The sequence below is a fragment of the Anopheles funestus genome, chromosome 3RL (assembly GCF_943734845.2).
Source record: "Anopheles funestus chromosome 3RL, idAnoFuneDA-416_04, whole genome shotgun sequence".
In the NCBI taxonomy this organism is placed as follows: Eukaryota; Metazoa; Arthropoda; class Insecta; order Diptera; family Culicidae; genus Anopheles; species Anopheles funestus.
In genome coordinates this window covers 30,032,659-30,056,435 of record NC_064599.1, presented here as the reverse complement: position 1 = coordinate 30,056,435, position 23,777 = coordinate 30,032,659, and the positions used below count along the sequence as shown (strand labels likewise).

Here is a 23,777-nt window from a genome sequence, read left to right as displayed (position 1 = left end):
CGCACCAGACATACGGTCCAGTGGAAAGAAAACCAATCCCGACAAGAAGTATGTGACTCCGGACACGTATATGTCATCAAATCATCAGGGAATGTTTATTTATTTTTGGCCAAAAATTATTTGCCGCAACTAATTGCCCCCGGTGCAATGGTTCTATGACTTTCTGCTGACACCGTGTTATATATAAATTTTTTGACTCGGTTTCATTCGCTCTCTCTCTGTTGGGTTTTGCTTTTTATCGCTCATCCACATCCGTTTCGGGTAAGAGATTCACGTAGCAGAACGATCTGTTGCAGCGCATTATGAGTTTCGCAGAAATAAACGACTGTCGCTCGATAGCCCCATCATTAACATTGACTTTGAGCTACTTTTTAAGCGAGCTTGCTCTTCGAGGGACTCAATGTGCAAAAAATTCGAGGCCACCTAGTTTGGTCCCTCACTGGGTTTGCTGTATTCCCGGTTTTTTTTCCACATCAGTAACGGCCGCATTTATGCTCGGCTGTGACATACATCGTCACATTCTGGTGAGTTTTGTTTTTTCTTCTTCCCTCGGTGGGCCGTATCAACAGTTGAGTGCGTGTCGTACGCACACCCTCTTTGGACGGGAATTGCTCAAAATTCCAGAATCTGTGGTGTCTCTGGTGAAGCGTCAAAAATCGAAACAGATGTGTTTGGTTACACGTTGCATGTTCCCCGCTCGGAGGGTGTATTGGAATTGATTAGAACGACTAGGGCGGCACATTAAATGGTATACAGCTTTCGAGCAAGGAGTAGGGTGAGATTTGGAAGGGAAAAAAATCTTTCAACCCACCAATCAGCCAACTTGTGGTTTCTCGGGAAGTTTTTCCAGCTTGCGTCAGTACATAAAACAAACAAACCCACAAGTATTATCAAATTTTGTGCTAGCGAAAAAAAAAGGCATAACATAATTGTAACGCTTGATTAGCGTGAACATATGTGAAGGTTAAGAGCGTTACAGGGTTTTCCAGCCCAGTTCAAATATATAATGGGAGTTTTCAAATTCGTAAAACGCAAAGTGAAAGAAGCACGACAGTATTCAAGTCTGGAAAGCCAATTCAAAGTAGTAAGATAGCACCTCAAAATCGTAACACCAAATCTCAAATTCAGCAGTTGTTTACCCCTACTGACGTTTTGGCGGTTCTTCGAAACTATGGGATAGAGGTAGCGATAATTAAGTCAAAATATTTGTTGTATATTAATTATGATAACTCTAACAACAAAATATGCATTTTTGTATGCCTATAGTACATCAGTATTTTCCAAAAAATATTAAAACAACAATGACAGTTACAACAGTACATAATAGGGCAAAACTGAATGGAAATTAATTGTAATACGGATGTATTACGGAAGATTTAACTTTTCGGAAGGAGGCTTTGGTAGCCTAATAACAAGACGGAAGGTATAACGGAAGAACGGAAGACAAAAAGGAAGAACGGAAGAACGGAAGAACGGAAGATGTTGCTTGTACAACGATCCAATAACGAATATCTTTATTCAGCATGACAGTTGCGCAGCACACTGTCATGTCCAGTGGTCATAATTCACTCTGACATTTCGAAAGCTCTTCACAATGGTACCGGTTGCGGACCTGACACTACAGTATATTACAGCTCGGCTATCCTGACTTAGGATTGACCTCAATTCTACTTGACTACATACCTAATCATATTTACGTATTAGTGGCCCACTTCCTAAGCTTATCAACTTCTAGAACGCCATCATAGGCCATTTGTGTATGCTGACATCCCTCAACATCTCTAACGACATAGCGGTCATGAGGGAGAGTTTTGTGAATTATATAAGGGCCGCGAAACCTACAGTTAAGCTTTTTGTTGACACCGCTTGTGTCTGTATATTTGATAGCTACTAGATCTCCTACGTTGAATTTAGGAGCTGGCTTGTTCCTATCGGCTAAGTATTGCTCATTTCGATTTTGCGATATTTCGATATTTTCCTGTGCTTCGGAACGGAGACGATTAAGGTCTCGACTAACGTCTTCTGTTTTGGACTCAAGAAATTCACGAGGTACATACAATTGGAGGGGATAGAGGGGAGACTGATGATAAACAAGACCATCTTGCAAGACGAATCCATTAACAGGACCGACTTCGAGTTTTCGTTTTAAAGAGTCAATGGAAGGATCTCTTGATTGAGCTACCTGAAGTTGAAAGTCGAGGTCTAATTCACTAATTGCACCTACTGCTTCAGTTCGGCTTAATGCATCCACGTGAGCCATAGAAGTCTGATGAGTGAGATTGATCTTCATTTTATGGTTTACTAACTGAGTGCATTGAATAGAATCGTCGAGATAATTTTCCTTAATGATTGATGGGACAATAGCGGATTGCTTTGAAGATAATGTGGGGCCAACATCAGGCTCAATTTCTGATTCATAAACGTCAATAGCAGAAATTTCATTGGTTGCCACATCTAGTGAATCCTGGTTCTGGGTTTCAATTCCCCCCCGAGGGGGCTGCATAAGAGAGACGTAATTCTTAGAGTACGTAAGACGGACGTTAAACGAAGGGAGTATATCTCTACCTATAATTATTGGCCAGTCCATAGAGTTCTCGGGTAATATAATAAATGAATGATTGAGGATCACCTCCTTAAATTTTATACGGCACGTTACTTGACCACGAGTATAAAGTCGGGAGTTCCCTAGGCCACGAAATCGAGAAAGGGCTAACGGAGCCAGGAGTCCAACTGGCACTATGGATTCATTTATAAAACTTACAGAACTACCTGTATCAAATAGAGATTGTATTCCTTTTACTACCACAACCGGTTTTCCTAACTTAAGAAAAGAAACACTCACCTCTTGTAATTCATCTAATGCCAGAGTTTCATTATCATCACCCGCAATACGAGCAATTGGATCCGGATGAGCAGCAGCATTCGCGACCTTCTTTGGGCAATTTTTGTAGTTATGCCCCATCTGGAAACACGTGAAGCATGCCCCCGGTGGTCGGTTGGGGCGAGAACAGGCACTCTTAAGATGTCCAAACTCCGAGCAGTTGTAACATCGAATGATGTTCTGCGTTGCTCCTCGATTGGTCGAAACAGGAACTTTCTCCGGAATTGAAGATGATGTCGTCGTCGGCTTGGGGACTCTTCTGGACCGAATGGTCTCGAATTTCTTAAGCATAGGCTTCAGATCTTCCAAGTTGTTTGCCATGAATCGCATCCCAGCAGTAAGAGATGGGCTATCCAGACCATCAAGGATAATGTTGATCAATTCGGGTTCCGGGATGGGGGCTCGGCTGGCAATACGTTGCATATCCAACACATAACGTAAGGCGGTCTCCTTTGGGGAGAGACGACGGGATCGTAATTGTCGAAGAACGGCTTCAACCGTGGGCGGCACACTCAAGGTTGAGATGAGTTCTTCCTTTAACTGTTCCAGCGTAAGGGCACGAGATGACTGAGCAACGATAGCCGCAGATCCTTTAAGCAGCCGACGAGCATGAACGAATTTATCAGCATCCTTCACACGATGTAGGGAGAAAGTATAATCGAGGTCATCCAACCATTGGATGATACATCTGTCGTCGTCTCCCGTGAAGGGTTCGATTATTTTATCGAGCTTTAAGTCAGCAATCGGTGGTGGAGCATATTCAGACTGGTGTTCCAAAGCCTGAATCTTACGGCGCAAATCCACTAACTCCAATTGTTGCTGCAATCTGCGAATTTCGTCATCGTAAGTAGCCTGGGTGCATTTGTTAGCCGGGTTACATTCTTTGGCTGCACTATCAACACGCTCCGCTTCGGTAGCGTCCAACATGGCAACACCGCACTTTACGGGGGTAACACTTGAAGTGTCCAAAATGGCGACATCACGCTTCGCGAGTGTGGCACTCGAGGCGTCCAAAATGGCGGCATCACGCTTCGCAAGTGTGGCACTCGAGGCGTCCAAAATGGCGGCATCGCGCTTCACGGGTGTAGCACTCGAAGCGTCCAAAATGGCGGACAGGCACGTGGTAGGAGCATCGGTCAAAGGCGCTTCGGAAGCTGATTCCTCGTCTGGTATCGGTGTGGCGTCAATTCCCATAATTTCAGCAAACAATCTCCGGATCTGGGCAACGGTAGCGGAAGGGGGAACCGCAATCCCCGCATCCGACAGAACGCCCAACATTTCATCACGACCAGGCATGATCTAAACCAAGATGACACAACGGCAGCACGGGGCGAATCCCACTTCTGAGATGTAATACGGATGTATTACGGAAGATTTAACTTTTCGGAAGGAGGCTTTGGTAGCCTAATAACAAGACGGAAGGTATAACGGAAGAACGGAAGACAAAAAGGAAGAACGGAAGAACGGAAGAACGGAAGATGTTGCTTGTACAACGATCCAATAACGAATATCTTTATTCAGCATGACAGTTGCGCAGCACACTGTCATGTCCAGTGGTCATAATTCACTCTGACATTTCGAAAGCTCTTCACAATGGTACCGGTTGCGGACCTGACACTACAGTATATTACATAATAAATATTTTTAGAATTTTTAATTAAGCACTTGAAATTTATTTAAAAAAAAAATGTTGTCTTAATTATCGCTACCTCTATCCCATAGTTTCGAAGAACCGCCAAAACGTCAGTAGGGGTAAACAACTGCTGAATTTGAGATTTGGTGTTACGATTTTGAGGTGCTATCTTACTACTTTGAATTGGCTTTCCAGACTTGAATACTGTCGTGCTTCTTTCACTTTGCGTTTTACGAATTTGAAAACTCCCATTATATATTTGAACTGGGCTGGAAAACCCTGTAAGCACCAGAAGCTCTTATTCGATTAGTAACGGTTTGATAGTTTGTGGTAAGAAAGTAATCCGATTTGTGCGTGAAATATGTTTCAAATTTTATTTATATTTTCACTTTCCTCCTGCAATGTTGCATTCAATCAAATGCAGCAACGGCAACTATCAACGGAATATATAAACACACGAAAACCTTTTATGCGCTTTTTTGTTTACATGACAACTGATTAATGCCCGACCGGCGGGCGAGACTGAACTTCCGCCGGCTTATTGTTTTGGTTTTATCTTTTAGCTTAATGAATTAATGCAAGCAAAGCTAATTTCTTTTCCCTCTCGTTTAAAGTTTGCAAATGCAAATCTCCATCGTAGCAAGATCATGAGGAACACCACGATTTGCACGATCGCTTGTAAGCTTTAATTTACAACAATAATTCATTAAAATTGATTATTTTAATTATGATTATTAATTGAATTATTAACCTTTTTTCCTTCGCGCCCGGTTACCGCCGTTAAAACGTACCGGCCGGTCCATTTGCAACGTTCGGTTGCGGTTCTTCAGTTTGCAATAAAAAAAAATAAAATTCCTTCCCGAAGAACGTGTTTTCCTGTGGAGTGCTTGTTCGGCTGCAAGCTTCTCCTTTTATCCGTTCCATTACTAACCCCTTTCATGGCTTTCCTTTCACCCCCTTTTGGTGCCCTTTGAGCCATCGGAAACGGTGCATTCGTTTAATTCTTTCGTTTAATGTTACGTTATCGTACCATAAATTGTGAAATTGAAATTGTGCGCACGCGTGAACATACCGTTTCACGGCCACGAAGATACACTCCCGGTCCGGTCTTACGGTAACCGTCGGTTGTGGTTTGTGGTAAAAATGACTTTCGTGAAAATGAAAACACCATAAGCACGATTATCTCGCTACCTACCGGCGTTAGGTGATGCTGCGATTGGATCGTCCAGGACAGCCCGGTACCATCATCGACGAGCTTCTTTGACATGCATTACGCGGCCATAATGGTGGTGTTTTGCTGCTAGCTACGATGCATAGTGCGGGAAACTGCGGGAGCAAAGGTGGGCAAAAATACCTGTTATCGGATAATAATAAATTATGAACAGATACTTCACTTGTGGATTAATTGAAATCTTTGCGATACGAACGATGATGAACGGTGACGATATGTGTTGCATGAGATTTTTGCACTTGTAAGATAGGTTTGTGTTTGATGTTTAAAATAATATTTTTATGATTATTTTATTAGTAAAATTTTGATTCTTATTAAAAAATCTATCTCCAATAAGTCTTGTTTTTGCCAAGATAAAATTAAATAAAATCAGGAGAGCAAATTATTTACCACAGGAAAATAAAGCTAACTCGAAGTTATGTTCCCTACTTTCAATGTATTTTTATGCTTTGAAAAATGCACAAAACTGGTTTGATGTATATTATTAAATAATTCACAAAACCATCTCAGTGAATTGAGTCGGAAAATGAATGATTTTGGTGTAATCTGGAATGATTTTGCTGTTATTGTGTCCTGGTACTTAGAACTCCAATATTGAAGAGAAATAGAAAGAGCCTAAAATTTAATTAAAAAAACCTTTATTAACTTTGAACCAAGTATTCTTCTTCTTGGATTTAACGACCTTACAGGTCACGCCGGCCTTTTCTGGCTTACTAGACTTATTTTTACCACGTAGCCGAATAGTCAGTCCTTGCTGCGGGGGGAACCGTCCGGAACCCGGTCTGGCCGTGTGGACTGGAGCCGTTTATCACATGCACCACCGGGCAACCCCTATAAAAGAATGAAATTAATTTTCGAATAAAGAAATTATTAAACATAATACATATTCTTGAAAGCAGCTATAAAAAATTAAAACCAAAAGTTTTGATTCCCACATTTTGGTTTTTGTTTGACTTATCGTTCAAAAATAATTAGCCTACCCATCGTATCATCTTCATTCCCAGTCATGTCTCTATCTGCCCTCTAACTGGCCACGGATTCAACTTAAAACACATGACGAAAATCTCATCGGGCACAGTTGATTAATTTCCCATCCGCACATCCATCAACCCGACATCAACCATTAATCCTCCCGGGCTAAATCCCCTTTCCCTGCTTTTTTTCTTCTTTCCTCTTTCCCAAAAACCCATCACAACAAGTGACGAATTAAGCCACTGTCAGCAGTATAAAACAAAACCATATCCAACGCACAAAGACTTTCCCTCTCGAATGGAATCGACAACAGTATTGCTTTTTTTGTTGTTGTTTGCTTTATCTACAACCGATCATCTATCCCTGCACCGGGGAACTTGGTGGGTAAACCCATGTCCCGCAGTCTTATCTTGACCGGCGCATCGTACGGAACCGCCAACGTACGGAAGGTAACTTCCAAGAAATGATCCCGCGGCGATGGACGAGTGGGTTCCGAGACGAAAGGAAATCCTTTGCCTCTGGAACTCCTACAACGCGGCGATGTTGGAGTTGCCATAAGAAGACATATAAAGACAAAAATATCATTTCCTGTCGACTGTTGAAAAGTCCTCAAGAAGACCGATATCGTACCGTACCGATCGACCAACAGTGTCGTGCACCGTAGTTCTTATGCTTCATGCTGTGCCGGCGGTGCATTCTGTGCAGGTTTTTTGTTTTTGTCGTATGCAACCGCTCGTGCGTGCACTTCCAAGCGCCGTACATTAGTATGCACGGTAACGCACACGGTCGTAACCTGGGTAACGACTGGAAGGTTATAAATACCTTTCTTCTTCCCATTGGCAGACCCGGTGCAAATGGAACTGGGCTGGTATGTGCGTGAAGGAAACCATAGGGCCGGTGTATACCAACACATTGGCAAAACAGTACATCCCGGAATTGGGAAAGGACAAGCAGGCGGATTGTGAGTGCGTGACGATGGCATGAAAGTCAAGGGCAAGGGAATAGCGATCGATTGCGTTAAGGAGTTAGAGAGAGAGAGAGAGAGAGAGAGAGAGAGAGAGAGAAAGACGAGAAGTAGCCGGAGGGAAGTAGCATCCGGAGGCAAATAAAAACGGGGAAAAACGTTTACTTTGTCACACGAATCACTCACGCAAACCGGGAAAAATGCCACTCCTTCGTGTACGAACCTTGGCGCATCGGTGCGTTTTAATTGTGCCGGGCGGCAATTTCCCTTTTTGCCGTATTTATACTACGAGGCGAGCAGGTCGGAAGGATGTAAGTCGGCGGAGGGAATAATCAAAATAAATAAAGGACGCGTGCGATACGGCTGTGGACGGTGTCTCGTTCTCGCAACTAAGAACCCTCTTCTTCCCCGTGTGTGAGTGTGTTCCTATGTGTGGTGCAGCGAGAACGAAAATAAAGCGCACAGAGGAGGAACAAAAAAAAACAACATTGAAACATATGAAACGTTTTTCCAGCCCCTTTGCCAAATGGAACTCCGGAGCCGATGTTTCCGATTCTTCTTCGAGAGTTTGCGGTAAGCCACGGTGCGGTTAGGACGGTTTTTGTGTTCGAGCTCTGCACTCGGGGCAAAAACGCAACGTCCACAGTACGTGCTCATACTCGTTTCTACCAAATGATTAATGATCGAATGGAAAAGTGCATTTTTTGGTGAATTTGGCTGGACCACGAAACCATCGCAGGACAGAAGGCGGTGCGTTAAATTTAGTGCAGCATAAAAATCACATAACGATCACCACGATCACACACGGAAATTGTAGGGTTTGGGTGGGGATCGATCGAATTTTCGGCACCAGAGTACCCGTGTTGGTTGGGAAAAATTCGGTGCGCTTCTGCCTGTGTGCCTGCTGTGCTCTAGTAGTGAAAGTGAAAGGATGCTGTACAAGTGAGTTTTGACCAATTTTTTTCACCGCTGCAAAGTGTACCACACGTACATGAAGGTACGTGCACAAGAGAAGAGTGAGAGTGTTTTGCCAACGGGGTGAATAAAGGGGTTTGTGTTGATAAGATAAAGGATTCGTCTTGAAGGCGGTTCGTCATAATCGTCTCGAGCAGCGTCGTCGAAATTGCATCGAGCTCGGTACATGTAATTAGGGTTTCTGTGCAAGTGTGGTGCGAGTGAAAATAAAACGAAAAGTGAAACGTTGCAACGATTTTTTTGTTATTTTGGATAATTTTCCTTGCACACCTGAGTCACTCACTCTATGGAATTGTTCAATGGAACGTAGGTGCATTGCGTACCTGAACTAGTACGGTGGTCCAAGACAAGGTGATTATTTTTATCTGTACGATTTCATTGTGTGGTTTAAGCCATTTTTCTTAAGCTTAATTATAGTAATTGTTTATTCCTTATTACTTTTTGGGAGAAAGGATTCAGATATGTATCGGTCTTTTTGTCGTTTTTTAAATTTTTTAAAAATATTTTTGGGAAAAGAAAGCCAAATTTGATCCATTTTCTATGCTTTAAAAAGTTATAATCTTATTTTAAACATATTTTCATCAATTTGATGATGTGGTATAAATGTAAAAATCTTTAAATTATTTGTCCAAGTGTCTTAGAAAAATTCATCCTATCCTGGTAACAGTAAGTAACATAAATTTCGAACATTTGAATCGAATTAATAAACTTGTATATTAACGAAATACAATTAATAAAATATTAATAAATACAACTTTATGAAAAAATTAAACCAAATTGTGTAAATGAAGCCCGCTAAAGTTCTATAAACGGTTTCAATGATCATCTTTGAATATGCATCAATGAAAAGAACAACAGACGTTTGAAAAAAATATTTCAAATGCATATGAAGGTTCTACAAATAATCATAAAAATGGCATTTCAAAAATGTATTTCCTTATTTGATTATTAATGCCTAAATATATTTAAAAAAAATTTAAATGATATCTAAGAAAGACCGTGGTATAGAGAGAACAAACAATATTTACTATACGATTTTATCAAACAAAAAAGAAAAAATATTCAAAACATCACAGAAAAACGTTTCTGTACACTGTGTATAGTTTATTGGAATATGAAATTCAATTAATGTTCAATTTGTTAATAAAAAAGCACGATTAATTGATACCCATCTGAAGCTATGCCAAAATAGAAGAACGATATCATCGATGTCTTTTGTTTTGCGATTCTTTAAACCAAGCATTCGTATAGTTATGTTACGCACTGTTCTTTCCATCATCCATCCCTTTGTATAACATAATAGTTCGTGCTACGAGGATCTTCATAATGTTCCTATAATAAAAAAACGAACCTTTTCTTCAATATCCTTACGAAAACTTCCATTAAATCAACCCCTACAAAGCCTCTCTATTTATGCTGCTATCAAGAACGAAAGTGCCACAGCAATATTTGCTCTTAGGCTGGGCAAAACCACACCATCACCTCTCTAAGACAGTACCAATTCACTTTCACATCTTTCAACCAACAACCAAACAAACTGACCACTTGAAGGGCACAAACAACACCACCACCCCTTTGCCCAACCTGGCGCCACAGGAACACCACCGTTGCACCATCGCAACAACTGCAGCAAACAGCATCTGCTTGTCAACAGGCAACAGAAAGAAAAAGAAAAAAAGTATAAAAACACCCAACCGGTGTCAACCTTTCAATGCATATCACATCCACCGGCATAGCTACTCAAGCCTAATGGTGTATGACTTTGTTTTGACAGTGTGCGCCCCGGGTTCGGTTCGGACGGATTGGGCGATTTCCGTCCAGCAACTCTCAAGTTCCGCCTGCTGCGTGCATTGCAAACACAAAATCCATCCAACGTCCGAATGGACACGTTTCCGAATTACTTACGCCTGTAGAAACTTAACAAGCTTGAGTGAGCCAATGCTCACCGTACATACACACATCCGGCCGATGGACATAAGCGTAAGGCCAGGACAGATGATGGAAAGAAAGAACCGAGTCGGTTTAATCAACCGACCCGGCGGATGGCACGTGTTATGACGTATTGCAATACCATGTCCGCAAGTATGTTATGCGAATAAGAATAAGCAGCATCGGGTTTTAATGAACAGGATACTCACCGAGAAGGGATTATTGTCAGTTGGATTTGCCGTACGCGTTTCGATGCGAATCAATTATGCGTTTCGAGTGGGATTTTATTCCAAAACCGGATAGACTGCGGTTTTTTGTGTGAAAAGTATTTACGAAAAAAAATAAACACTGTTGCGAAGGGTTTGGATTTTAATGCTCGATATGCATCGTGAGATGATTGAGTGGCCGTTTTTTTTGTAATGATCTTGCTAATAATTCCCAACTAATGTCTGTGGTTGATATCCTCTCTGGTAAGCAATCGATGGTAAGCTGTTTGTGACAGTGTCCCTTGTCAATAAGCGATCTAATAAAATAATTTTTCCTGTCTACACTTTTTCGTAAGTGAGTTTTTGTGGTGCGTTAATAACCAATTACGAAAAGGAGCAACAAAAACTGTGATCCGCACACACTTAGGACACGTGTGCATCCAGGAACTTTATTTCATCTTCCGGGTGAATCAAAACATAAAAGGGCGAAAACTGCAAAACCACGATTCAGCGATACCCGCAGCGGAAATGGATCGTCTGTGAGATGGGCAATAAAAATCCCCGTCGCAGAACTAATTCACCAAAAACATTATGCCCGATTGTGCTTCCTGGGTACGGTTGGAACCGGCGTGCGTGGAACCATGTGCGAAGCGATGCCTGGCAAAATATTGATTCACTCACATTCGCTCGCCTTTTCATCGCTGCTCATTTCCGGTGCATCCGTCGAAATTGGATTTCCTTGGTCGGAGCGTGTGTCAGCATTTGTTTGTGAAATAACAACGGCAGCTGAGGGCGAATCGCATTGCAAAACATTTGTTTGATGTTCGGGAAGTGTTTGATGGGAGAAATGGGACTATAAATTTTTATTTTTTTCGGAGTTTATTTTCGTCTGTTTGATGTTACTTTGTGCTGGGATATTAACTTTAGTTAAGAACAAATTTATGAAGATATTTAATTATTTTTATTGGAGTGAAAAATGATCGCAGAAAGATAAACAAGAAACATTTTTCTTCTTTGTACTCTAAGTTTTGCTTCAACCTTAATGATTTCCTCCAGTTTTGTATTAAAAGTCTACTAAAATGTCTATTAGTTACAATAGAACCATTCAAAATCCTACCATTAGTTTTTGTGAATTTGCAATCAATTACCCAAATCGTATCGCAATATGTTCCCATTATCGTATCCCTTCCCTAATGAACCTTCTTTGATATAATTTTCTCGAATTTGTTCACACCGTTCTTCTGGTTGAGCTGGAACGCAAAAACCCTCAACACGGGTAATTGATTTCTAAGCCGATACATTCCCCTTCATATGTTTGCAACTGTTGCATCATTAAAACCCCTTGATAATATACCCTCAAGCACGGATGCATCCCCCGGTCGTTTGCAATTGTGTGGAACAAAGCTAGGGAGGGAACAAAACTTTAAATCACTGAACATTTGGTTTATTGTATGGGACGGAATCGGTTTTGAAATGTTTGATCCACTGTAACAATATATGCTAATAGCGATATGATAAGAATCTTTTACTGCCGTTCGCCCTTATCATGATCTTGGCAAATCGAATTGATGCGTGCATTTATAACTTAAACATAAGGAGATATTTCTTCATTTCTTTCTGATTGTTAAGTTATACATTTCCCTCACTTTTTTCTCTTCTCTACGAAATAATTATGGGAAGCAAGGTTGACTTTCCCGGATGGCTTATACACAAACCAATCCTTGGCCTTTTCAGCGCTCCTTCAAACACTGGCAACGATTGATTACCGGCGACTTAACACTTGATCTCCAATTGCCAGTCACTCGTCTACCAGGGAGCTCTCACGAGCTGTGTTGTTTTTTTTTTGGTAAATGGCAAATAAAAATTGTACATCGAACCCTTGAGCCCTACGCTAGCGGCCCAACTGACTGGTACCGTACGCCCCTTAAAAGCCTTCGGGCAGGCAGCCCTCGGAAGCAGAAATTAACTTATCTTGCGACCCTAGTGTGCCCCCGTTCGCGACGTTAATCGCGAAAAGTGCCGGAGCAAACATACGCCCTCGGTAACCGGGGCAACAAAGTAGCTTGTCTAGTGACTGTGTTTGTATGTGTCTGTATAGTGGTGGTGACCCAAGACCCCGTGCCTGTAGTGTTCCGATGCTAGACGCAGACGGAACCACAACGGTTGGGATGCGGAAGACTCTGGTCGCGTACTGTGCGAACGTTGCTGCACACAACATGTTCATGTCTTTTAGAAGGTCGGAGAACATCGGGAAAGCGATAGGTGAGGAAAAGGGTGGCGAATGCGGGAAAGGGGAGATTCTCTTTCGTCCTCGCTCGTGATCCAGATGTTGCACAATGGCGTGTCTGGAGCAGACGTACTTGTTATACAATGTCGATCCCGGGATGATGTGATGACGGAATGGTGGCGTGCTGTTGCTGCCTTGTTGATGGTGTGCATTACGTTCCATGGCTTGGTGGGTACCATTTCCTAGCGGGTGCTTCGGCTAATAGTTGAAAGGAAAAGTTCCGACACATCAGCGTCAGCGACTGGAAGCCGACCGATCGAAAGGGTCTTTGTTTGTCTGTACGAAACAGACTAGTGCATGCCGGGACGATGTTATTAATGTAGCGTTGAACGAATTTGTTCTTCTGTTGACGCCGTTTGCAAAAGGCGGCAGCTGATTTGCATGTTTCTTGCTCTGTGCGGGACTCATTGATAAGGTTGTTAGGTGAATTTCATGAATGATTATGAGCACTAATGACGCATTTCTGTCAGATGAAAGTAGAAGAGAAAGCGATTTTATTTATTTGGAAATGTTATGCCTATTATTAAACAATTAATTTATTTCCAAAGCATAACAATACAAAGCAGTTAAGGAAATAGAAAACATTTGGAAAAAATACAAGAAAAATCGCTTCTTAACATAATTTATAAGAAAAAAATATATAAAAAAAAACTATATCAACAGTAAAAGAAAGCAAACATTAACAAACCCTAAAGCGGGGTTTAACAAAACAAATGAGTAAAACAAAAAGATAACAATGATATAACGAATAAGAAACAATTGTTGATATCAAATAAAGGAAAGTTAATAAAACCTAAACATATAATAAAACATTAGAAAACAACAGAATTACACACTCACAATACGGCCGAAGCCGTAATCATGAATTATAAATAAAAATAAATAAGAATTACACACTGACAATTCTACTCAAACAAGGAAAGACAAGATTCCTTTAAATGTGATGCAATAATGGTATCATAAGCCTAGACTTGTTAAACAAAGAAAGCTAAATGAATAACCTCAACATTCCAAAAAAAGTTCTTAAAAGCAAAATATGTCGATATTTGTTCCACATAATCCATTTTCCCACACCGCTTAATGGTTTGATCTTTTTCACCCTTTCCCTAAGCAAAACTTTTCGCGCACTCATCAAACATTATCTTTCGCAATGTTAATTTGCGCGATGAAAGATGGTGTTGAGTTTTAATTGCAGTTCTCATACCATCCGGGACGTGCAGCTGGCAGGCGAAACAATCTTTCATCGATCGATCACCAAAAAAAACAACAACTGCCCATTTACACTTGACAATAAAGCGCTAATTGTACCGATTTTTGCTTACGCAACGTTACGGCTTAGATGCGATAACAGTATCCTGCAAAGATTACACGTAACCCATCGGAATTCTCCAGTACTTACGACCTTTGTGCCGTGGAAATGCTCCATCTTCCGTTGCGCAATAGCCACCTTTAGCAATGTGAAGAATAAGATTCATGTGCAAAACTAATAAAAAAAAACATACCACAACATCGACCTGTCCATCTACCACAGGCGGGATAATCTCAGCAAAGAGCGATCAGTGGAAAAAAATGTATGTCGAGAGCACACTATGGTTCGCGAAAAACCCTCGAAGCTGATGTGACGCACTAATCGTACCTCTCGTGACGTCTCATTCAACTCCTTTTAAAACCGATCGTACCTCGTTTCCGTTAGTCGTTTAACCCTCATCTACACCGTATCGTGGCTTGGACGAAATTTCTCCACCTTCTGGAAGGTGTCCCTACCGTTCAACGTCTCCTCTCCAAGGGTGGTGATCGGTCGACCGATAGCTAATTTCGCTCAAGCACTCCCAGCAACACGCCAACGGTTGGCGGTTCGTCTTTCTTCCGTATATTATTTTATACTTTATCATCATTCTGCACGCCCCCTTAGGAGGACGCCCCTCATCACTCACATGCAAGCACAAGAAGCGTTCGGAGCGTAGGAAAAGTACCGCACCGAAACATACAGGCCCCCAACACACAAAAATGGCACCGATTTCTTCCTGCCACATGGTTACAGAAGTTTCCGTAGCCCTTTTGAAGTCAAAGGCTTTAAGCCCAACAGGGAACTGATTAGTCGTTGGCGTGTCGACGCTTGTGCCTTGCCGTTTTGTGCCGCGTTTACCGAGGTACCGCTCGGCCGGTCGGTCAACCACATGCCCGGCACGAGCCCAAAGTCGTATCTTCCGCGTTGACGCGAACGTTGACGTGCAAAAAAAGGCTCCTCTTCACGGACTGCACTCGACGATGCGAAAATTGAAATTAGTAATTACGATAATTGCTAAGGATCATAAATTAAACGAAAACCCAATTGGCTCTGCCATTTGGAAGCGGTTTGCAAAGGCGGTTTACCCTCGGCGGGTGTGTGGTATGACATCTTCCGGAGTACCGCGGCAGCTGGACGTTTCAAGTGAATAAATGATTTTTTGATGAGCACCGGCAATTACACATGAGTAGATTAACGTATTTGCTAAATATTGCTGAAGTAAAAACAAAAAACCGTATTGAAATTAATTTTCTCAGATAGAAAATCACTTTAGGACAAATTTGAATAATAAAGTTATTTTTTTAGATAAAATTTCATTTGAAGAATATTATTTTTTTGTTTTCATACGTAACTTATCCGCCACCATACACCCAGGTTAGTGTGGTAACCTTTGGCAACAATAATCACACAGGAATTATTAAAAAAAAGCGATTGCATCTTCCCTCCGCAATGATGAACTCTCACTTTTCATACAAATGCTCGACAGCAAAATAGAAAAATTGACCATTCGGTACTTGATTAATGGATAGCTGAGCGCTAAAGATCGGATACCGCGAGTGCTGCACAAACGATCATGAGTCGAAGGGGCGAAGGGTTTCTGCCGGTTTTCCCTAATCACCGTAACAGGATCGCGTATGCTCCCTTCTGCGCTGGTTTTCATGTTCCTCCTTCACCGTTTTGCGGTACAAAAGCTAGGATAGGACTGATTAATTGAATTCGTTTTGTAATCTTATCACCGGAACGATCTTACAGCGCGTCGGGTTTTAAAGAAGCATGAATGGAAGGGAAAAAGCCCCGATCGAATCACGGTTGAGGTTATGTTTCCCGGGCGTCAGCAAACCAGTCACTCACCTCGGGGACAGCTCGTCAGTGTGGTGTGCTTTCGGGTGTGTATGGTTGATTAATTGGAGGTCAGCAAAAAGAAGAGAAAAAAAACCTTCCCATTCAGCTAAAGCTGGCGCCCTAAGCTGTAAGACGCCGGTAATGCTCAGCAGGAGCTTGTCGTCCTTCCTAGCGCTGGGGGAAATGGTTCAGCTTTCCGGTACCATTTTTCAAAACGCCACTCACCAACGATCATTGGATCGTTCACGCTTAAAATCTCGTTGACGGTATCGTGCCTACATCGCGTGAATTGATCTGCGAGCGTCTTATTGCACCCGATGCACACACACACACACCGCGTGGCGCGAATGTCGCACGTGGATCACTCCAACGCGCGATCGCGTATGTATCATTTGAAACCGGCAAGACCCTGATGACCTGACCGATTCGGTACCCGTTGACGCAGTGACTTAATTGAGCAATTACAACCAATAAATCACACCACACAGCGATGATTAATGGTGGTGCAAACCCACCCCAAACATTTTCAAAACCACCTCGGTACGAAAATCGATACAGAAAATAAAACAAAAAAAGAACCCGTCTCGCGATCCTCGATCGCCTTCCGGATTGGTCTGACGGATTTCCAATACCAAATGCGATCCAAGCGAAAACCGAAGCTTTTAAGGCTAATTTTAATGGTGTTGAACGAAATGGTACGAAGTGAGGGGAAAAACAGGGAATTGCGGTGTAGGAGGTTGGGCAGGTGAAAAGTTCGCGCGTCTCTATATTCGCGCGGAGAAAGGGAGATACCGTTTTTTCTTCGATCTTCCCATCCATAAACTATCTCTCCGGCATCGAATCTACATCTTAATTATATTAATAACAAATTACCCGCCTTACGGATGAAAATCGATCCACCGTATGAAGCTTTGTTGATCGGGTCCTAGTGGTGATGGTGGAAGAAAAGTGAGTAGTAGACGATTGTGGAGAAGGGAGTGCTGCTGGGGATATGGGAGGATTCTTTACCCTTCACCCTTTGCCGGTTTGGGTTGTTTCTTCTGCGCCAACACGAATCATTGATGCGTTTTGGGATAAAAAAAAAACTTTCGGACACGATCGATCGGTCGATTTTAACTCGTTTTGGACCATTTTCTTCCAATTGCACTTGGTAGCGAAAAGAGCGTGATGGTTGCAGGTGCATGCCAAGATCATGGCTTTATTTTACTTAAAAATCACCAAAGTTCCTTCCAGGAATATGGATCTTTTGAAAAAGGGGAATCAGTAGATTTATTCCGCATTGAATTTTACATCAACAGCGAACCATCTTCCTTTTTTCTTTACGATTATTTACCCATTTTCGTACATTCCAAAATCGGTACCAACGCCATTTGAGAACGATCGAGATTAAATCATTGCGAATCTTGCAAATAAATCCTTCCCCGGAACCAACACACAATCATTCAATCGCACGTACACACGTTTCCTCTTTTTGTGATAATTTATCAAAACAAAAGCTTAAAAGGCAAACACACACTGCCACACCAATGCACGGCAATCGGGCAACAATTTGTTCAAGCGTTCGCGTTTTATCGAGGTGAGCCCAGTGCTGGGGCCCTTTTATGCCCTTTCGTTGCAATGCCTGCGAGGCTATGGCTAGCAGGCAGGCAATAGGGAGCAAAGAAAAAAGGCGGCGATAAAAAATGATAGCGATAAACCGTGGACCACCGGCGACCACTTTGGCCTTTTTCCGTGCCCACTCCGCCCGGATTTCCTTCCCGGTGCGTGTAATCGGATCACGAACCCGAACGGCATGGAAATTAATTGGACAATTTCTTTTCGCGCATGCAAGCGCCCGTGTGCGCGCTTGGACCGGAATCAGTGCGCGGCATGTAAAAAGGCATGTCTCCTGGCACGTACAAGCACATGTTTAGCTACTCGATTTGATATTTATTACCGTTTCCAGTTTGGGCCATAACTCCAGTTTGCACAGTTACCTTTCAGTTCAGCTGCCCTTTTTGTTTTGGTTTTTGCTGACCGTGGTAGTGTGGCGCATAGGCCGGCCGGGTCAGTTATCAAATAAACATTTCGACAAAACCACATCCACGGAAATGGTGTCGTTTTGTGTGTTACGGTGTAAAACGGGAAATAAGGGGGTGGGTGAGGAAACGGTATCTGATGCAGCATGATTACCTGAAGCGAGCTAATTTTAACACGGTCACATACTGACCATTTTACGCGTGTGATAAAAATAAATGGAGCGCTGCGGTGCAATTTGAGTAAAACATGTGTAACGATGAGCGTAATGTTTATGGCTGCACGGGTTGACATTGGATATTACTTTGAAGTCGGGAAGACGTAAGGGAGATTGTTGTAGAAAGCATTTGAAAGCAAACTGACAACGGAATTTAAAACATTAAATTAATAATTCATTTTATAAGCATTGCAAAAAAAAGTTCTATAAAAAGTTCAATCTTTCGAGTTCCCAGAGTTAAGTTGTTTGATATCGTGAGGTATTTAGTGTCCTTGGGAAATAGCCTATCTGGTATTAATTATATCTTGAGCTCTTGAAGCTAAAGCTCTATTTCGGCACCCAACAATAGACATGACTATAAAGAGTAAACAAAGTCCGTCCAGACCCTTAGAGGATTCCCATAAATGTTTCCCAGATTTGGCGGAGTGACCTTCATCTGGGCAATCCTGGACCAAGTCTAGGTCGTTGCTAGGAGCTCAGCTAGCACACGGCAAAACATAGATTCTCTAGAATTAAAATAAAAAAGCTAGAAAAACTATATAATTCCATAATTTAAAGTAAATGGCTATTATTCAAATATATCTTCAAATGTATCTTCCCTTAAAAAATATCAATACGATCAATAATAAAGTAATAAATAATGACACTTTAAAGATATTAAATTTCTTCACTAAATATTAAATTATCATAGTCATGAATTGAAAATTATACAACTTCCTAGAAATAAACTTAAATTAACGAATTTTATGTTAATTTATTAAGTGTTTTTCTGTTTCTCTTTCAGGATTTGAGCTGGTGTGACGGTTGGCCACTGGCTGTTGCAGGAGCCTTGGTGCTCCATCTTGGGGCTCTTGATGAATCGCTGGTCCGATCGCAGGATACGTACCTTTGCATTCGACCGGAGCCGGATACAAGCAAACCCGAGCTCTATGCAGTTTGGCGTGGCACATCCACATCCTCAGCAGCAGCAGCAGGAGCAGCAACAGCGTCAAACGTTGCCCCCAACGCAACTCAACACCCATCGATCGTGTACCGTCGGTTGGATCCGATCCGTGATCCGATCACCCCTCTAGCTGTGGAGATGCTAACGGAAGATCTGCCCGCACTGTTGCAAAACCTTCTGGTCGGCATCGAGCGGGCGATCAGCCGCGTCCCGCTGGAGGACCTTTCCTTTCCCACCATCGACGGTGGTACGACGCTATCGGCTACCGTTACCGATCCGCTCCACGCATCCGATCCGGACGAGAACGGTGAGCGGTGCGAAACTGAGCGTAGCGTTGTGCAGCACGGCAGCAGCGCACCGGGCACACCCAAGCTTGGGCTGCTGAAGCGTCGCGAACTGATCACCAAAAACAACAAGCTGCTAATCAACAGCAAGTACACGCAGCTCAAGCGACAACCGCTGGCGACGGTCGTTTCCGGTGCGAACCTGTCAACGGTTGCCGGCAGACCAGTGCCGGGGGCGACCGGTGGTAATCAAAACGGTCCACACGTCAACGGTGGAAAAAGTGAAAATGCTCCACAGATCGGTAGCAATCAGTGTAATGACGGCCTAAGCGTAACCATCTGCGACACCGGTGGAGATGAGGGCGATGGTGGTGGTGGCGGTGGCGGTGGTGGCCAAGAAGGAGATAATCAGCAATCAACAGCGGGTGAAGTAGGTTCGATAGCTGCGGCGACAGCAGCAGGGATGCCACTATTCTGTCTAGGCGGTTCCTTTCCACACATCGACAGTGACGAGGAAAGCAGCGACGAGCAAAAGAAGTGCGAACCAGGTAAGTCGAGTGGATGGATTATGCAATTTTGATTTTTGTTTTGTATTATCTAACACTTTTGAAACACAAATTATGTGTTTCTATACTGTGCACAGATGAAATTTAACAACGTTATCAGCTAAATTTTAGGAGCCACTGCGAAAACCATCAAGAAACTCCTTTCGAATCTATCTTAAAAAAGACAACGGAGCGAAGCAATTTTACATGTTGTGACGCTTCATGTCCGCCAGATATAGTCAATTTGCCAGTCTGCCATTTCTCTTGGTTGACAGGTATGAAGTTATCACTAATAACTTCAGGTCCTTACCAGTGCGCCGTCAGGGTGTCGGCCCCTCAAAAGCCTTTGATACTTGACAGACACACGCAAATCTCAAGTTTAAATCTCGTGGCGTCATGCACGTAATAAGGGAATTTATATAAAAAAAAATTGCTCGAATACGTTCCAGATCACACTAAAATTGTTGAAGCAAAGTCGTCAACGCGCATGCAGAAATATTTGGTGTTTATTGTAATTCTATCTGAAGAAAGGCCTGGAGATTTGAACAGTAGACTTTTCCTGGTCGCCCAAAAACTTCAATACAACAACCTAAAAGTGCAGCCAAATTTAGAGACGAAGATCGATAGCGAAGTGATCTTTTCATTCTTCCTGGAGATAGAAGCAATAGAAAAAAATGGTAAAAGTCTATGGACAAGATGAACTTTGTTACGCGGAAGTGTCAGTAGAGGACAGAAGATGATTGTCAAATCATCCTATTGTACTCAAATGCGTTGGACAGAACTTTATACGAACATATTCAAAAAGAAGATTTAATTCAACAACTTTGTTATATTGAACCAAAAAATGGGACGGTCCTATACAATCGGCCAAAGTCTAAATTCAAATATTCTTTTCTCAAACCCCTTGCAACTAGGACACTGTAGAGCATTTTCTAAGCGCTTGATTATGTGCCAATGATGCAGCCATTTTCCTTCGATTGACCCATATACGAACGAGGAATGACGCTCGGGTTTGCGTTCCAATTGTGTAACGGGAAGCTTTTACTGTCGGCGAAGCGCCAACACATTTGTGCCGTAAATAGTTTACTTGTCTATCGTTGCTGATACCCCGGGATGCAGCCCCATCAGGATGGTTATGGCTAGTATAAAGAAAATGAATTGGAAACACTTCTTCCAAGAAGTCTTGCTAAGCGGGAAACACCGCCAATGTAGCGGTGTTCTTTTTTCTTACACGCGTCGAAGTTTAATAAGCCGATCGCCAAAGAAAAAGGTGTGCTGTTTAGTGGTGATTATTAATTGCTCGCCTCGTTTAGCTGGCCGATCGTCCATTCTGATGCTGGTCGATCATCTACCGTGTGAAAGAACGTACAGCAAAGAGTTGAAACGATCGCAATCGGCTCTAATGAAAAGGCCGCCTATCGTTGAATGCAGACAGAAACCGCATCGTAGTGTGATTGCACCGAACGAAAGAATTAAACGACCGGTCAGGCGAGGAACAGTTAGAAAAATCGATTTTTGACTCTGGCTCAAGATCTGGACGATTAGGTAAGGAAATGAGAGACGTTTTTCAAGCAAGTCATTTTAACGATGATCGATACTTGCAGATGGAGAGGAATTTAATGTTTATATGACCCTTTATCATGAGTATGTTTAGCTTAGAGTACAATTTTATCACCGTACAGCTATGAGAGAAGATTTATTTCAATTCCGAAGATTATTTTATTACCTTATCGTTATTTTATAATCCTTATTTTGTAGAGGCGCGTTACAAAGCTAATCAAAACTTTCATTCAAATGAGATAAACTTTATACGGTACATGTACATTTCAATCTCGAACTCTTGATCTCGCATCGACCACTCACTCAATGGCAAATTGGAGTAGTTCATGGGAATTAGCCTTTCCCCGGCTTCCCTACCGATCACCAGCGAGTTCCTCCAGAGCAGAGATAATGATGACAAATGCGCTAAACACGCAGTGACAGCAGTTTTGCGTGTTGCAAAACGCATAACAAGTTTGTCTAGACGCACTATGAAACCGTGTCGCAATTAGCATACGCCGCTAACATTAAACATCTGTCCTCGCAAACATCGTTCCGACCCTTCTTCAGGAGCGTGCGGTGGATGAGCTGCTCTGGGTCGCTCGTACAAGCCGCACGCTGTACACGGTGTTGAGTGTGTCAACTCACCCGGTGTCACCCGAGAGGTGACATAATGACCGTCATTTTAAAAGCGAACTACTTAAATGCAGCACAAAAGGGAGGCCCGTTGCCGAAACACAATTGTCAACGCGCTTGGTGCAAATTATGGAATTATTAAATGTTGTTTTTCGTCTTGGCCGCAACGGAATGGAATGTCTTTCATCGGTGTTAATGAGACCGCTGAAAGATAGTCTCTGCAACGCTAGTGGAGAGCAAATTAACTGTAGGAAAGGAAATGATGTTTTCTTTTTTTGTTTTGCCCCCATGTGCAAGAATTGTACCCAATTCCCGGAAAACATGTCCCCTAAGCGTAGAAAAGTGTCGTTTGTTTTTATGTTTGTGTTTCGTTGAAAGCGCGTTAAGGAAGCGAATATCTCGATACGACTAATTTTAAATGGGCCGCACATAAAGCCGAAACGCACGAACGAAACGCAAACCGAACCCGGGTGAACCGATTGCATCAACCCGCAAGTACATGTACTGTTGTGACTTTATCTCTCCCCCTCTTTTTTGCCGATTGTACACCCCGCTAACTGGGAGGAATAGTTTTTTTTCACTTCTTTCACCAACAAACACCAAACAATCTGATGATATCGGCACAAATCCCAGCAAAGCGGTCACGATTGTGGTGTACTTGGTCGGATTATAAATCGACAATTCGAAAGCAAAGGCGGACATTTGCTGCCGGAAGATGGGGTGGGTAATTAAATTACACCACCATACTTCCTATATTGGTACAGATACACATTCACACACACACACACACCCGCCAAAGTCTGATGACGAGTCGGATCAGTAACGGGTCGATTTTCAAACGAACATCAAGAAAGAGCTAATATCCGAGCTTGACAGATTGCAGATCGTATGGGGATCCGGGTGCGGGATGACATCTGTGCCACGATCGTCACGAAACAAACGGTCAGGTCCGGGACGGAAACCGCACCATCATCGATCATCGATCGACACGCAATCGCGTACCACCGATCGATGACGATCGTAAACACATTCATCTTGCAAGATGCAAGATGTGACTTACGGAGCAATAAAGAGGAAAAGAAAAACATTCTTCGACCGATCAATTCAACATCAACGCGTCGAGCCAGATCGCGCGCAATGCACCCAAACGAAAGCGAATCTTGTGTACAATTGTGCAATGTGATGCGCTTTGATGTCCGGTGCAGTACGCGGTTTTGCCTGACAGCTTGACAGCCAAACATGATCTCGAAGGCGGTCAGTGTGGCAGACACTATCGGTTGTATGTTTTGCCCTGTCGCTGTGTCCAAGGGAAAGGTAAGGATTTACATTTTTCGCTGGATGCTGGACAAAAAGTGCGGGTGCGAAACTTCCATCATTCGAGCACGTCAC

At 42.6% G+C, this 23,777-nt stretch overlaps 2 protein-coding genes across 3 annotated transcripts in view; one reads left to right on the top strand and one right to left on the bottom strand.

The window, feature by feature from the left end:
* LOC125767863 (uncharacterized) overlaps positions 1-23,777 on the top strand; it is a 267,326-nt gene that overhangs the window by 223,566 nt on the left and 19,983 nt on the right. For both annotated transcript variants that reach the window (XM_049434793.1, XM_049434794.1), the window contains exon 4: positions 19,226-20,216. In XM_049434793.1, the coding sequence (XP_049290750.1) occupies positions 19,226-20,216 (991 nt within the window). The remainder of the gene's footprint in view (positions 1-19,225; positions 20,217-23,777) is intronic.
* Positions 1,483-4,481, bottom strand: LOC125767893 (uncharacterized). Its single transcript, XM_049434854.1, has 2 exons — positions 2,843-4,481; positions 1,483-2,769 (listed from the first exon to the last, which is right to left on the bottom strand). Exons 1-2 carry the CDS (start codon positions 4,175-4,177, stop codon positions 2,758-2,760), a joined length of 1,347 nt encoding a protein of 448 aa, XP_049290811.1. The 5' UTR covers positions 4,178-4,481; the 3' UTR covers positions 1,483-2,757.

What these genes read in the sequence shown, in the direction of transcription:
- LOC125767893 (XM_049434854.1), bottom strand. Translation starts at nt 4,177, where the DNA reads ATGCCTGGTCGTGATGAAATGTTGGGCGTTCTGTCGGATGCGGGGATT.